This window comes from Helianthus annuus, chromosome 11 (assembly GCF_002127325.2).
Source record: "Helianthus annuus cultivar XRQ/B chromosome 11, HanXRQr2.0-SUNRISE, whole genome shotgun sequence".
NCBI lineage: Eukaryota > Viridiplantae > Streptophyta > Magnoliopsida > Asterales > Asteraceae > Helianthus > Helianthus annuus.
The window spans coordinates 174,900,401-174,917,144 of record NC_035443.2 but is presented as its reverse complement, the minus strand read 5'-3'; the positions used below and the strand labels follow the sequence as shown (position 1 = coordinate 174,917,144).

The window sequence follows — 16,744 nt, the reverse complement described above, 5'->3', positions numbered from 1 at the left end:
TATCACTTCTCACACGTTTTATTTTCTTGTTGAGTTGATTCTCAACTTCAGCTTTATACAAGATAAACTTGTCAATTGCTTCATCCTTACTCTTAAGTAAGTAAACATAACAATATCTTGTATTGTCATCGATAAAGGTAATAAAATATTTATTACCACCTCTGGTGGGAATTGATTTTAAGTCACACACATCAGTGTGAATCAGATCAAGGGGTTCAGTTATTCTTTCAACTGATTTGAAGGATGATCTTGTTTGTTTGGCTTCAACACAAGTTTTACATTTTGTTTTAGAGTCAATAGCAAAGGTTGGTATGTAATCTAATTTAATTAAACGACGCATCGAATTAAAATTTACATGACCAAGACGTCCATGCCAAACATTAGGAGACTCAACCAAGTAAGCAGAAGTACTAGCACTTTTATTCATGTTTTTCTTAACAGCCATTACATTTAGTTTAAACATGCCATTTTGGGCATAGCCCTTACCAACAAACATACCCCGCTTAGTCAAAACAAACTTATCACTCTCAAAAACCAAACGAAAACCATGCTTATTAAGCATCCAACCCGACACAAGACTCTTGCGCAGGTCTGGAACATAAAGCACATTCTTCAAAGTGAGCTCTTTCCCAGAAGTCCACTTCAAGATCACATCACCTTCTCCCTTGATATCCGCTGTAGCAGCATTTCCCATGTACAACTTTTCACCTGCCACCTCTTTAAACGTATTAAAGAGGGTCCTGTCTGGGCATACATGGCGGGTTGCCCCAGTATCAACCCACCACCCTTTTGGCTCGTTACCCACCAAATTTACCTCCTCCGCCATGGCAGTGAGGTCTGAAATCATGGCCACTAATGGCATACCATCATCATCAACCATAAGAGCCGCGTCACGTTTAGGCTCTTTGCATTGGTCAGCACGGTGACCAGTTTGACCACAGTTGTAACACTTCCCTTTAAAAGGACCAACCTTCTTCTTCACACCACCTTTCTTTGGCCCAAGGTCAATACCTTTGTTTTTCCCTTTTCCATTGAACTTGTGGCCTTTGTTACCCTTGTGACCCCTTGAGGATTGACCATGTTCCACAAGGTTCGCTTTTGCAGAAGCTTCAACTTGACCTCCTTTGTGTGCTATTCTGTTGTCTTCTTCAATACGAAGACGAACCACAAGGTCTTCGATAGTCATTTCCTTTCGCTTATGCTTAAGGTAATTCTTGAAGTCCACCCAACTAGGAGGCAATTTTTCAACGATTGCTGCCACTTGGAATGTTTCACTCAGATTCATCCCTTCTGACAGAATATCACTAAGAATAATCTGCAGTTCTTGGACTTGACTCATCACAGTTTTTGAATCAATCATTTTATAGTCCAAAAACCTAGCCACAACATACTTTTTAGTACCCGCATCCTCAGTCTTGTATTTTCGTTCCAATGACTCCCATAACTCTTTGGCAGTTGGAACCTTGAGATACACGTTATACAAGGCGTCTGATAGGCCATTCAACACATAGTTGCGGCATAGGTACTCAGAGTGTTTCCAAGCATCAATAGCATTCACAGATTGGACATCAGATGTCCCTTCTGCGAGAACAGGAGGAGACTCTGTCAAAAACCTCGCAAGGTTTAGAGTGGTCAGATAGAACAACATCTTTTGTTGCCATCTCTTAAAATTCAAACCAGTAAACTTCTCTGGTTTTTCAGCATGGTTAGCAACTGCTTGAGCCGCTTGGGTACCAACTAATGGTCCCATGGTAGTGGATGTGGATCCAACGGTGGTTGATGTGGTTGCTGCGACAGTAGCCATTTCTGAAACAAGAGTTGAAATTCAGTCAGTTTAAGGCAGAAACAAATTGGTTTACAGAAAACCAAACCAACTACAAAAGTTTGATAATAAATAAAACAAACAATTTATAAAAAATTTTTAAAACCAAAACAGTGAACGGGTTTAAAAATCTGTTTTAAGCTTGTAGGACACCGTTCACAAAATAAATAAAATAGTAAATTTTATTAATAAACATTCTGATTACAATACATAAAGAAGAACATACGTAAACTGAGAGAAATTACAATACAAGAAATTTAAATTAAACTAAGAACAGATTACAAGGAAAATAAGGAATAAAACGAAACCAATGGTGACTGGGGCACGTGAAGATCACGCTTCCCTTAAAACAGATTTCGGGCCACCCAGGTGAACCCGTCTGTTTCCCAGGGTACAACAGCCTAAGCAGATTGTACTGCCGGGATTAGCCTAGCACCTGAAACAATACCTGAAACAAGAGTGCGTAGAGATCCAAAATTCGGAAATTCGTTAGAAGCTGTGTTTGTTGTATGAACCATACGAGTTTCAGACTCTCGTGTATCTAAAACAAAGCACCAAGCTTTGTATATAACCACCCACTAGAATTCGAAAAAAAATGATCAGTTTTCATTGAATACCCAATTCAATAAGAATAAATTAATCATTTTTCAGTTAAGAACTTGAATAGTCTATATTGAATACAAAATTCAATAAGAATAAATTCTGAGACTTAACTATTTTTCAGTTAGGAACTTGAATAGTCTTTAGTTGACCACAAGCCAAGACACATCTAAAAAATACTAAAGGCGGCTCCAAGCGGCTCGCGGCGATGCGAGCGTGCGCCATCAAAGCGCCACATTGCGCCCATCGCCCTCGTCCCGGTCCCGTGCCCGGGCGCGGGCGCGGGTCGGGTGCTTCGCACCCTCCTGGCTACCACTGGGTGTGAGTTGTCATACAAGAATACATTCGTGTAGAGAATTCTAATTATAAATTCACAAAAGATTTATCTCTCCACCTATGTGGGACAAACTCAATTTCCCACATGTTTATGGTTCCAACACACAAAACTTAATGCACAAGATCTCTCATTCATCTTGGCTTAATTATTAAATAACCATTATATTAACAATTAATATAATATTATTTATAAAATTTCCAACAAAACCTTTTCTTTGCCCGCCTTTAGTTCTTCTTCCTTAATATCAAAATCACCATGCGTGTAAATAGTTGTCGTCATCTTGGAGATGCTGCCACCATCGGGTGAACCCTCAAACTTAATACCATACGATACTTTTTCAATTTTATCTGATATACCGTTTCCTTCAATCAAAGTGTACTTGTAAGTGAATGTCTTCTCATCCACTTCATCGATTTGGTGCTTCGCAAAACCTGCATACAAGAAAACACATATAAAAAAATTAGTATCTGAGGCCGAGGTGACAATTTTGACCAATTTACTTACTTATGAATGTGTTAATCTAGGTTGTGTTTATCTCAAACGGTCAAGCCACAAAGTTGAACGTAATAAATATTACTTTACCTCCAGCAAAGTTAATCTGCTTAATGCTTCCGGCCCCACCGTCACCTTTGATAAGTTGGATGCTTGTAATAGCATCTGGCAAGAGTTTTGGCATTAAAATGTGCGAGTCGAGAATTGAGGCCTTGAAAATTCTGGCCAGGGCGACGGGTGAAGTGTGCTCATCGGTATATGTCAAGACACCCATGATTATGAAAAATTCAAGGCTAAAAGATGTTACTTTGAGAGTGCTTCAGGTGATGGAGATGGATGGTTGATGATGGTTGTATTTATAGGTTCAAATTAAAGCAACTGTTCTATTTAGTTAGATTATGAAAGGGGTATACACATTCTATTTTTTGTCCACATTTGAAATGGGCTTAGCCTCAAAGAACCACTTAAATCAAACAAAATTAAGCACAAGTCTCCCAATTGTGGTTTTAGTTATAATGTTTATTGTCATACATCCATTTTATTGGCTTTTAATGTGTACTTATATGCAAGGGTCTTTCATCTATTCGATCCTGCATACAAGTGTACACTTATATTTGTTTTTTATGAATGATAGACACATTTAGGTGTTCTTTTGGTCACTTCTACTTGGATCATATATATAAACAAAATATATATATACACCTCATCTTTTTACTAGCTAAGGCTTTAGCTAAAACATTGACATCAACGTTTTTTTTATTTATCAGAAGTGCTAACCCGAATTTTATTTCATTATCTAGCTTCGTCTCCCTTACAAGATTAACTATAGTGTGGAGAAGCGGCACGAGGTCAACATCACAAGCTTTTCTGCACAATAATTAAGAGGTGTCAACCCAACCCGTTTTTGGACAGAATTACCATCTTTTGAACCGAACCCATTTTAAATAAAGTTACCTTGTGTGACTCAATCCCATTTTGACTTGTCTTCCAATCCATCATTTTACCAACTCTAAAATAAGTCGACTTTTAAAACTTCATTACCATCTGATCACCGTTCTTCCAAAAATGAATACAACATTTTAGATTAGGAAGACTTCCAATTACCTTAGACAGACTTTTAACCGTAAATATCAAAACTAATAGAAAAACTACTTTTTCTAGTCCAGAATAAGCCTTGGTGAAAGCTTCTAGTTAATATTATTACACTGGTAGAAAAGGCAAACGGACAATGTCGAATTTGTATAATTACTATAAAGTATTTAGTGCACCACTTTTCATTAGCCGATCAACATCGTGTCACGTATATCCAATTTACCCGTTTCTGTTTAATCTTTTGACCCATTGGAGAGAAAACATAAGTCTGATCTGATCTACCCATTTTAAGTAAGTGGGTGAAACTTGTCACTTGTAACTGAATCCAACAAACGCTACTTCAATTGACATGTTCACGACTTGGCTTTAAAGTTACAAGATCATCAAAGTCTTTCCAAACTTAAACACGTCTTTAAGAGTCAACTTTCCATTTAAAACTAACGTTCCGTTGTAGTCTAGTTGGTTAGGATACTCGGCTCTCACCCGAGAGACCCGGGTTCAAGTCCTGGCAACGGAAATCTTTTTATTTTTTACACACAAACAATATTTCAATCAATTGGGGTGAGGCCAAACACCACCTGTACGTGTAACCCGTTTTTCGATTGGTGTAAACAGATTGAAATTGGGATGATGAAACTATGGTAAATATTTTAGCGGATTGTGAACGGTTTGTAATAAAGTTGAAACGAGTTGTGAGACCATAAGTGATGAATTTTACGTGCTTTTGCTCATCACCTTTAGTCGTTTTTGTGCCATAGTATTTCATGAAAGGATGAGCAAAAGCTTCATAAGACAATGTCGATTCAAACCGGTCTTATTGGTGAAATGAATCTTTATTTTGTTAGATATATTAGTTCAGATTGTGATGTTCAAGAATGTGGTTAAGAGCCTTCAAAATTCATTTTTTTTAGTTATTAGTGATGTGATCTTTGTTATTCAACGAAAATAAAACAACTGGAAACATAAAAGGGACAAACATGGGTACAACACCAAGTTAAAATGCGGATCTTCAAACATATGCATCAGGGTTTTTGAGGAGGTAGGCTTCCACAACCTTGTAAAGCCCCAAAACCTTTTCTTTGCCCGCCTTTAGTTCTTCTTCCTTGATCTCAAAATCACCATGTGTGTAGATAGTTGTCGTCATTTTGGAGATGCTGCCACCATCGGTTGAACCCTCAAACTTAATATCATAAGATACCTTTTCAATCTTGTCTGATATACCGTTTCCTTCAATCAAAGTGTACTTGTAAGTGAATGTCTTCTCATCCACTTCATCTATTTGGTGCTTCGCGAAACCTGCATACAAGAAAACACATATAAAAAAGTTAGCATTCGAGGCCGAGGTGACAATTTTGAACGTGTTAATTTGGGTCGTGTTTATCTCAAACGGGTGAAACCGCAAAGTTAGTTAAACGGGATAAAAATTACTTTACCTCCATCAAAGTTAATTTGCTTAATGCTTCCGGGCCCACCGTCACCTTTGATAAGTTGGATGCTTTTAATAGCATCTGGCAAGAGTTTTGGCATTAAAACGTGTGAGTCGAGAATTGAGGCCTTGAAAATTCTGGCCGGGGGGACGGGTGAAGTGTGCTCATCGGTATATGTCAAGACACCCATGATTTTTAATTTTCAAAGCTAAAAGATGTTACTTTGAGAGTGCTTCAGGTGATGGAAATGGATGGTTGATGATGGTTGTATTTATAGGTTCAAACTGAAGCAACTGTTTGGTTAGATTATGAAAGGGGTATACACATTCTATTTTTTGTCCACATTTGAAATGGGCTTATTAGCCACAATGAAACATATCAGTCAAACAAAATAAAGCACAAGTCTCACCAATTATGGTTTTAGTTTTAATGTTTGTTGTCATACATCCATTTTATTGGCATTATATGTGTACTTATATGTGAGTGTCTTTCATCTATTTCATCCTGCATACAAAACGGTGGAGACTCGAGCATACTAGGAGCTTCAGCAAAATTATTGGCCCAAACATTCCTTCCATCAAAAGGGTATTTACTAGATATGAAGCTTTTCTTGTTCAACTTGAGTATCCAAATAGGTGACGACAAGAACGAGTGCAAGCTCATTCTAGTCCAAAATAAGCCTTGGTGAAAGCTTCTAATTGGCAAGATTCAAGATTCTTGATGAATGCGACCTTGCGAGAGCTGCTGGTTAACATTGTTACATTGGTAGAAAAGATAAACGGACAAGGACAAATTTGTGTAATTATTACAAAGTATTTAATTCGTCACTTTTCGTTAGTTGATCAACATTGTGTCACTTATAAACTCATTCGCCCTGCCTCTATTTTAACTTAAATCGTTTAACCCATTAGAGAAAACATAAGTAAACTCTACCCATGTTATGTGGGTACAACTTGTCACTTGTAACTAAATCCAACATATGTGACTTAAACCGAAGAGTTTTTTGTTTTCGTTGTCTTTATGAGTCAACTTTCTTCAAATATTATTGTATCAAATATTTTATCCAATTTAAGATTTATTTCATAGGATCTCTTTATTATCCTTTGATCATTTTGACTCCAAATTCTGAACCCTATTTAATATGAATACTTTAACATAAAAAACAACATTCCGTTGTAGTCTAGTTGGTTAGGATACTCGGCTCTCACCCGAGAGACCCGGGTTCAAGTCCCGGCAACGGAAAATCTTTTTTCTTTTTTTACATAAAACAGTTTTAGCAGTTGATCAAGTGTCAAAGAACAGGCTAAGAACTGTCAGTGCCGAATGCATTGAACCAGATCTTTATGCTCACCGGGAATGATCAAATAATAATCGGTCACAATAGAACACGAAGAGCTCATTTCAAATAATATCGAGTGTTGATTCAACATACTGATATGTATACATTTTCTTGGTCCAATAAATCTTTCTTTTGTTAGATTAGTTAAGGCTGCAAGGTTCTTTTTTGAGTCTCAAACTTTACTGATGATGTAATCTTTATTCAAATAAAAGAAAACGACGGGAAGCGTAAAAGGGACAAACATGGGTACAACACCAAGTTAACATGCGGATCTTTAAACATATGCATCAGGGTTTTTGAGGAGGTAGGCTTCCACAACCTTGTAAAGCCCCAAAACCTTCTCTTTGCCCGCCTTTAGCTCTTCATCCTTGATCTCAAAATCACCATGTGTGTAAATAGTTGTCGTCATTTTGGAGATGCTGCCACCATCGGGTGAACCCTTAAACTTAATATCATAAGATACCTTTTCAATTTTGTCTGATATACCGTTACCTTCAATCAAAGTGTACTTGTAAGTGAAGGCCTTCTCATCGATTTCATCGATTTGGTGCTTCGCGAAACCTACATACAAGATTTAAATTAACAAAGAAAACACATATAGAAAAATAGTATTTGAGGCCCAAGTGACACTTTTGAACAAATTACTTATGAAAGTGTTAGTTTGGGTATGGCCGGCCCTGTGGTGGGCGGGGAGGACCACCGGCCAGGGCCCGATATTTCGAGGGGCATATTTTTTTATGAAAAAAACCCGATAGGTGTATGTAAAATATTTTTTTAGTAGGGTACACTCATACAAATACCAACAAATGCCCCCTTACAAAACTATTCTTATGGTTTAGATTAGTTATTAACCCCTTTCGCATTAGGTTTAAACCTTTAGTGAGTCCAATACCCAATTTTGTTAAGGCCTAAAGGCACATTTTTTCGAGCTCGAAAAGGGTACAAAAATTCTTAGGGCCGACCCTGGTTTGGGTTGTGTTTATCTTATACAGGTCAAACCACAAAGTTGGTTAAACGTGATAAATATTACTTTACCTCCTGCAAAGTTAATCTGGTTAATGCTTCCGGCCCTACCGTCACCTTTGATAAGTTCAATGCTTTTAATAGCATCTGGCAAGAGCTTTGGCATTAAATTGTGCGAGTCGAGAATTGAGGCCTTAAAGATTCTGGCCGGGGGGACGGGTGAAGTGTGCTCATCGGTATATATCACGACACCCATGATTTTGAATTTTCAAGGCTAAAGGATGTTAATTTGGGAGTGATTTAGGTGATGGATATGAATGGTTAATGATGGTTCAATTTAATACTTGGTGCAAGTGTAAATATACACATTCTATCTCTTGTCCACATTTGAAATGTGCTTAGGCACAATGAAACATTTAAATCAAACAAAAGTAAGCACAAGTCTCACCAGTTGTGGTTTTAGTTCTAATGTTTATTGTCATGCATCTAATTTATCGGTATCTATATTAGTTTCGTTTTGTTAAGATATATATATATATATATATATATATATATATATATATATATATATATATATATATAGGTAGAGGATCCTGTAAAAAGTGCTCAAAGTGTAAGAAGTGTGAGAAGTGTATTATAACACTATATATAATACTATATAACACCATATAAACACCGTATAACAATATGTAACACCATATAATACCATATAACACTATGTAACACTATATATCATTATATAACAAATATAACACTATAGGTTGTCTGATAGCATGTCTATGATAGATGTATAGTGTTATATTTGTTATATAATGATATATAGTGTTACATAGTGTTATATGGTATTATATGGTGTTACATATTGTTATATGGTGTTTATATGGTGTTATATAGTATTATATATAGTGTTATAATACACTTCTTACACTTCTCACACTTTAGGCCCTTTTTACACTATCCTTACCCTATATATATATATATATATATATATATATATATATATATATAGAGTAAGGTTAACATACAAAAAGCCTTATCATACATCACGTAGGAGACAATGGTAACCGTTGGATCAGGGGTATAATCACGCATGGGACCACATAATCACGCATGGGACAACATAATCACGCATGAGACCATAATCACGCACGTTCTATGATAATAACGCACGTTATATTTTTTGTCATGTATGTTAATGTAAGTTAAGCCTTGAAGTACATTATACTTTCTCTCTCTCTATATATATATATATATATATATATTTCAAGTGTTAACCAACAAATCTAATACTACTTTCTTGATGTATAATTTGTTTATCTTCACCTAAAATGCATTCGGATGCATCCTAAATATTAGGGGGTGTCAATTGTGTCAGATTGATGGGTTGCATGGTTGAAATATCCAACCCGAACCCGACCCCTTTTTTTATACGGGCCGTGTTAGTTGACCCAGACCTGCTTTTTTTTCATGTGAGGTTTGAGTTGATTTTCAAGTTGTGTCAAGAATTATGGCACCTACTAAATATATTATTTTTAACGTAACATTTTTAATCATATCTGACATAACAATTGCCTATAGAAATAAAACTTAAAAAAAAAAAATCATGTGAGCACAAGCTTGGCCCGTACCAAATTGGTCGTTTTAATTCAAACCCACTTTGATTCAGACATCTAACCTACATGGACTATTTTCTTAAGCCAAATTGAATTTATATAATCTCATATTTCTCAATTTGGCCGATAATAATCCCAACTCAGTTATTGGGCGATAATAATTCAAACTGGTCTACTTTTGGCCGATAATAGTTTGCGTTAGATATAGCTTAACGGCATTAAGTTTTTTTCCGAATTACAAACTGATGTTTTATGGCTTTTGCTTAGAAGGAGGATACGAGTTGATTGATGTAAAAGTTACCTCGAAATACTGCACCAAACGACGAAAACGGTGCTTCAATTCTGGTGTTTAAACTTCTAATTAACAAAAATCAAGCCGTTTGAAGCATCGTTTCGAGGTAAGTTTTACATAAATCAACTCGTATCCTCGTTCTGATCAAAATCCATAAAACATCAGTTTGTAATTCGAAAAAAGGTCAACTCCGTTAAGCTATTTTTAACGGCGGACTATTATCGGCCAAAAGTGGACCAATTCGGATTATTATCGGCCAATAACTGAGTTAGGATTATTATCGGCCAAATTGAGAAAGTTGTCTTTATTTAAATCCAATTTGCCTTTTCTTAACACAACTTTCATAACCATGTTTATCATATTCTAATTACTCGTAGGAATATAAACTTCAAACAAAAAACCTTACCGGACTACTCAAAACATGTTGCAAAATATGGTAGTAATGTCACATTTTAAGCATATATGGGTCACTAACTAATTAAACCCAAAAGATTATTAATGAACATTACATGTTCACCAAACTATAACCCGGGCGACACCCGTCTTCTACGACCAAAACTCGATAGTATAAAGACTTGACCTCCTGGTTCACGACATCACCCGCTACTTCTTACGTCAAATTAATACCACGTAGATACAAAATGATTAAGAAAAGCTTCACATTCATCTTACAATCCCAAATTATCCATACTCACTTTCATAGCCACCCATTCTTCATCTGCAACTTGGATGGGACCGTCATACGTCATTCCTTGTACATGCGGTCGAATCAGAATCTTTGTTGGATGTGGCTTTGCGGAACCCGAACCCATCACTGACTTTAAAGTGGCTTCGTTGACAAACGGTTGAATCTTTTTACCATTTGAGCCCGGCCCTAAAGGTAACATATCACATAAATGTTATTTAGGGTTAAATAAGTAGGATTTAGGGGTTGTTTCGTAACTTCTAAATGGTTAAGTGCTGAAACAGTAAGAGGTCTGAACCATTAACAGCCAGTATAATGCTTAACCGTTCAGAGGCAAATGTCTGACCAATTCAGATTAGAGGTCTTAACCATTAAGACTCAGTATAAAACTTAACCATTCAGAGGCAAATGTCTTAACCATTTAGACATCTGCTCGCGAAACAAACAGTTTGAACCATTAATTGCTGAACCAGTAAGAGGTCTGAACCATTAAGAGCCTCATTAAGAGCTAAAAAAACAACCCCTTAGTATTTATATACAAAAGTGTTGATTAAAACACGTACCTTCACCGGCTTGAATCACATGGTTTGTTAGTTTGATACTCGGTTTTGGAACATCAACAACATTTGGTGAGGGTTTTGCAGAGCCCGAATCCATCACCGGGTTCAAAGTGACTTCATTGAAAGACGGTTTGATAATTTTACCATTTGAACCCGACCCTAAAGATATGATAACTAATAGATGTTAATTCTAATATACCATACAAATGAAACAACAAAGTGGATGGCATTATGGGTGCAAACGAGCCGAGCTACTCGCGAGCTACTCGAGCTCGGCTCGAAAAAAAGCTCGAACGAGCCGAGCTTAAACGAGCTCGAGCCCGAGCCTAAAAACAAGCTCGTTTAGTAAACGAGCCCGAGCCCGAGCTTCGCTTATCGAACTCAAGCCGGCTCGCGAGCCTCAACGAGCTTTCTTTTTATATATTTTTTATTAATATATTAAACATATATTTAATTACCATTTATATAAATATAAAAAATAACTAAATTATATGTATAACAATAATTATAATTAATAAAAATTAATTAATAAATACTAAGCGAGTCGAGCCCGAGCCGAGCTCGAGTTTTAGAAAAAAAGCTCGAATCGAGCCGAGCTCGAGCTCGAGCTTTCATATGTTAAACGAGTTCGAGCTCGGGCTCGGCTCGGCTCGTTTGCACCCCTAGATGGCATTCATATACAAGAGTGTTGGGAAACACATGTACCTTCAGCGGCTTGAATTACATGGCTTTTCTGTTTGATATCTGGTTTTGCAAAATCAACAATAATCGGTGTAGATGTTGGTTGCGGCTGATTGATCACGACAGGTGCCAAGGTCATTTTATGCTTCTCGATAACATCTTGCAAGTCTTTTAATTCGAGATACCCTAAAAAAGATTATTAGAGGAAACAATTTACTTTAAATGGATTTAGAACTACGATTTTGAGCAGCCGCACGTTGCGGCGGCGTAGAAACTTAAAGTAACTCGAACTTGTACCGTCGAATATTTGACCCGACTCGTTTTCTCGTTTTCGAACAAAACTTACGTCAGAAAGTAGACCAACTGAAAACGCACATGAAATTAAGCACGAAAGCGTATTATATTTTACCCGACTTAGACTCATTACCGTAAAAATTTACGTCGAAACATAAACCAGCTTGGATTTATTAACGAAACGTACTCGAAAATAAGTACGTAAGGATATAGTGTTTTTTACATTAAAGAATGGTACCACGCGTTGCAGCAAAGTCGAAATGTAAACTAACTCGAATTTGTATCGACTCATTTCTGAACAAAACGTAGACCCAATAAAAAAAAGTACATAAAAATAAGCACGAAAACGTATTATATTTGATCCACATACATAAATATAAGCACGTAAAACTCGAGGGGTCAAAATAACATTTGACAAAGTTTTTGGAAAGTTGAGGGGGTGTAAGTGGCAATGCTAAAAGTTGATGGGTTGAATACACAAAACAACCATGGGTTGGATGGCATTATTGTAAATTTGGCAAAGAAAAACAATAAAAAATAGAGGTTGTGTCTTAGGTACTATTCCTAAGACACCCCCCCCCCCCCTGCTTATAACTAAATGTATGTTGAGCTCTTAGAAACTTTACCTTTTGCTTTCTCCGGGTCACTTGGAATTGTGTAACTGGCTTGGCTGTTAATGATCGGTTGAATCTTACTAGTGGTTGGTTCGTTTTTGTGAGCCGTAACCGTCTGCAAGATGGAAGAACCAGAACTAGAAGTTCCTACAGTGTTGGAGATTGCAGTTGCATTGTTTGAAACTCTTGGTCCACCTAGATGATTCAAAACATGTAATCCGTTGTTACCTCCAGCTAGAGGTAGGCAAAAAAACCGGTTTGAAAAACGCAAAAAAAAAAAAAAAAAAAAAAACGAGAGAATACCAGTTTCCGAAAAACCAGTTTCAACCTGATCCGACCCGGCGGTTTGTAGACCGGTTCGTAATCTTGATCTTTGAAACCGGTTTATAAACCGAACCGGTTGTAAAGAAACAGTTTTTGTCCCAAACCGGTTTATAACCCGAACCGAATCGGTTTAAACGGTTTGAGGTTTGAACCATGGAAACCGGTTTGGAAAAAAAAAACGGTTTGTACAAACACCTCTACCTCCAGTGTGCACCGACACCATGCATCACAAATGGTTGACCAACAAAATCAGATTGCACGTGGTAGTTATAGACCATGTACATTACTCTAATAATGGCATATGTATTTAATTGTAACATAAAACAAATATTCGAATCCCATCCTAATGATTTTCACATAAACAAGAATTCCTCTAATACATTATGATATCTAATTGCCATGGTTGTAAAAATCCCGACTAGGTACCGATTAATCCCTGATTAGTCTCGATTAATTTCCGATTAATTACAGTTAATCCCTATTATATCCGATTAATCCCCGGTTAATCCTGATTAATCGCTAGTCCCCACCCCACCGGCCAATTAGCGACTAGCTATTTCTACAACCATGCTAATTGCCATTAAATTCGAATCCCATCCTAATGATTTCACATAAACAAGAATTCCTCTAATTCATTATGAGATCTAATTGACATTAAAATAACATCATGAAGCGCGTAAGAGAAAATCAAATGTGCTTAATGCTTATTACCTCCGGTAAGAGCCGTATAAGCAACCTTAGCAGCATTCATTTCCGCTTGTTTCTTCGTTCGTGCATCTTCCCCCACATAGCTTTCACCTTTTTAGTAGCAAATCCAAAATTAATGATCAGGATGTGCAACTGTGCATTTACCAAAAACATTTTTTCTTATATTTATGTCTTTACCAAGAGGACCATGTGGGTCCCACTGACCTGAAATCTCAACGGTAGAAACAAAACATGGCATATGAGGCGGGCCGCTTCTATTTGTGACGTAAACAGGTAGAGCAAGACCCCTCTTTTGAGCTAGTTCTTGTAATAAACTCTTGTACAAACAATCATCCTAAATCAAAACATACATAACAAGAGTTGATTAGTTGTAATACTGAAATAATAAAGTGACACTAATAGTATAAATTAGAGTTAAATGCCCTTTTAGTCCCCGTGGTTTGGGCCATTTTGCCAGTTTAGTCCAAAGGTTTGAAACGTTGCCATTTTAGTCCAAATAGTTTCAAGCCAGGGGCGAAGGATAAGAGGGGCGCCCGCCCCCCCGAATTTTTCGCTCAGTAGTGTTATATATGTAGTTTGTATAGAAATTTGTGGGTATATACGTTTTCGACCCCCCCCCCCCCCCGTTCTATAGAAATTTTTGGGTATATACGTTTTCGCCCCCCCCCCCCCCCCGACCGAAAAATTCAAGCTTCGCCACTGTTTCAAGCGTTGCCATTTTAGTCCATTGGGTTAACTCCGTCCATTTTTTCTGTTAGCTAGAAGGGTAATTCGATCATTTTATATGGTCGAATTGCCCTTCTAGTTAAGAGAATTACATATAAAATGACCGAAATGCCCTTATAGTTAACAGAATAAATGGATGGAGTTAACCCAATGGACTAAAATGGCAACGCTTGAAATTATTTGGACTAAAATGGCAACGTTTCAAACCTTTGGACTAAACTGGCAAAATGGTCTAAACCACAGGGACTAAAATGGCATTTAACTCTATAAATTAATAAAGATAGTTTAAGAATCAAACGTCTTGTGCTCCATCCTGTGATAATGACATGAAGGCAACTTTAGCGGCTTCATGTTCTGCGTCTTTTAAAGTCGAGCTAAAACCGGGCCCCGCATACGTATTTCCGTCAATGGTGACTTGTGCTTTGAAGAGACGACAATGCGGAGGACCTTGTGTTTCGACCGTATATGTGGGGAGAGGAATGTTTCTCTTTTGAGCGTAAGTTTGCAGTCTGCTTTTGTAGAGATGCGCCATTTCTAATCAAGCAAAAATAATGGAGCATCATTTTAATTACATTCAAAGGCGTAAGACACACTCAAGGCGCAAAGGGTGAGCCTTGGACCCTTTTTTGAAGTTTAAAAAGCAAGGGCCCGAGATAAGCAAGGCATATAGCATAACCATACCATTTTTTGAAAGTTTTAAACATGTTTTAAGCGCGTTTAGGGCTAACTTAGGCTGGATCCAGTTAGCCCGGAATTCATAGAATTTTGCCGGCTTGGTTTAAAAAAGCGGGAAGCGCACAAAAGCGATGAGGTCTAAAACCGATTTTTAAAAAGCGTAGCGCAAAAGCGGTGAGCTTTTCGTACGCAAAGCGCAAAGTGATTATATAATTTATTTTATATATCCCATAAGTGTTTAGCATCCGGTACCTATGATTTAGCTATAATTAAGCTTTAAATATGTTTTAAAATGAAAAAAACATAAATGTACAGCATAAAAAGCCTGTTGTACAACACTTAGAAGCATAGAAACACCCCATGTACAAAAAGTGTGGGCCTCAGCTGCGCCTTAGGTCGATTTTCACCCTAAAAAGCGCGCCTCAGCTGCGCTTCTTGTACATCGTGCGCCTTACGTCACACAAGGCGATGGGGTTTCCGCTTTGAGCTTAAGGCGCGCTTTTTTAAACCAAGTTTTCCGGTATTGTCAGGATTTCGCCCGAACCTCACCCAAAAGTTGCCAGGCCACCTGGATGACAGCAAGGCGTTTTCGGTGCGCCTCGCCTAAAAGCCTAGGCGCGCGCCCGAAGCGCTTTTGACAACATAAGTGCAGATATTTACATACAAATCAAACTCAATGAACTAGATTAATCATATCTGTGTGCATGATATGTTCACCCAATCAATCTTTTTCATGATTCAATTGCTCTAAGAAAAACCAAAAAAAAAAAAAAAAAAGTAAAATTCAATCACAAAAAAATGCAAAACAAACAGTAACTTCAAGAACACGAAAACAGAATAAAATTAACTAAATAACTAGCATATTTATGCCCTTAAAAAAAAAAAAAAAAAAAGAAACTATCGCATTTGTTCGGATTAACAACCGCCTATCATCACTGAAGAAATCAACGGAACCAAAAAAAACCGTAAGTGATCATAAAGAAACCCTAATTTCAAACAAATCGAGTGATTTGTGTGGTGAATGCAGAGCGAATTAAGTTAAGAAACATGAGGAATTCGAATAAACTGTATGTAGAAGAAATTAAAGATGAAATTGGTGGAGAAAATAACCTGAATTTGGTGAAATGAGTGGGTGTATGTGAGCTCAGTTGAATAATGTACGATTCTTGCAGGGCAGGAGAAGGTATTGGTGTATGATGGTGGTGTTGATATATAATTTGCATTTTTTTTTTTTTGAAAAATAATATAATTTGCATTTAATATATTTTTTTTGGCTGTTAATTAAATTACTAAAAGAAAAGAGACATTAAAAAATTTGGAATTTTAGATATTGTTTATATATTTTCCATAAATAATGAAATTAAAAAATTTCAATAAATGAGAGTTTTTTAAATAAATAGTTTTCTATATGTATATATGATGATGGTGAATAAGAGATATTTATGTTATGACTAAGTTTGATGTTATAAGTGGCTTTCACACCTGTTGGATTGGTAACTT

The 16,744-nt window shown here is 36.8% G+C and overlaps 3 protein-coding genes and 2 non-coding genes across 6 annotated transcripts; 2 read left to right on the top strand and 3 right to left on the bottom strand.

The window, feature by feature from the left end:
- The first annotated feature begins 4,787 nt into the window (after nt 1-4,787).
- On the top strand, nt 4,788-4,860 carry TRNAE-CUC. Its single transcript has one exon. It is a non-coding gene; the product is annotated as a tRNA-Glu (tRNA).
- Nucleotides 4,861-5,269: 409 nt separating this feature from the next.
- On the bottom strand, nt 5,270-5,960 carry LOC110887359 (major allergen Pru ar 1). The gene is made up of 2 exons (XM_022135049.2): nt 5,777-5,960; nt 5,270-5,639 (listed from the first exon to the last, which is right to left on the bottom strand). Exons 1-2 carry the CDS (start codon nt 5,958-5,960, stop codon nt 5,353-5,355), a joined length of 471 nt encoding a protein of 156 aa, XP_021990741.1. The 3' UTR covers nt 5,270-5,352.
- Nucleotides 5,961-6,939: 979 nt separating this feature from the next.
- Nucleotides 6,940-7,012, top strand: TRNAE-CUC. The gene has a single exon. It is a non-coding gene; the product is annotated as a tRNA-Glu (tRNA).
- Nucleotides 7,013-7,308: 296 nt separating this feature from the next.
- On the bottom strand, nt 7,309-8,328 carry LOC110887360 (major allergen Pru ar 1). The gene is made up of 2 exons (XM_035980104.1): nt 8,145-8,328; nt 7,309-7,670 (listed from the first exon to the last, which is right to left on the bottom strand). Exons 1-2 carry the CDS (start codon nt 8,326-8,328, stop codon nt 7,384-7,386), a joined length of 471 nt encoding a protein of 156 aa, XP_035835997.1. The 3' UTR covers nt 7,309-7,383.
- Nucleotides 8,329-10,360: 2,032 nt separating this feature from the next.
- On the bottom strand, nt 10,361-16,455 carry LOC110891163 (double-stranded RNA-binding protein 4). Of its 2 annotated transcripts, none has more exons than XM_035980103.1 (8): nt 16,355-16,455; nt 14,868-15,103; nt 14,048-14,177; nt 13,847-13,933; nt 12,824-13,006; nt 11,928-12,089; nt 11,226-11,396; nt 10,361-10,851 (listed from the first exon to the last, which is right to left on the bottom strand). In XM_035980103.1, the coding sequence occupies exons 2-8, from the start codon at nt 15,099-15,101 to the stop codon at nt 10,646-10,648; spliced, it is 1,173 nt and encodes a 390-aa protein (XP_035835996.1). In that variant the 5' UTR covers nt 15,102-15,103; nt 16,355-16,455; the 3' UTR covers nt 10,361-10,645. The 2 variants fall into 2 exon arrangements, with proteins under 2 accessions (XP_035835996.1, XP_021994521.1); XM_022138829.2 differs by having other exon boundaries at nt 11,226-11,381.
- Between the last annotated feature and the right edge of the window lie 289 nt (nt 16,456-16,744).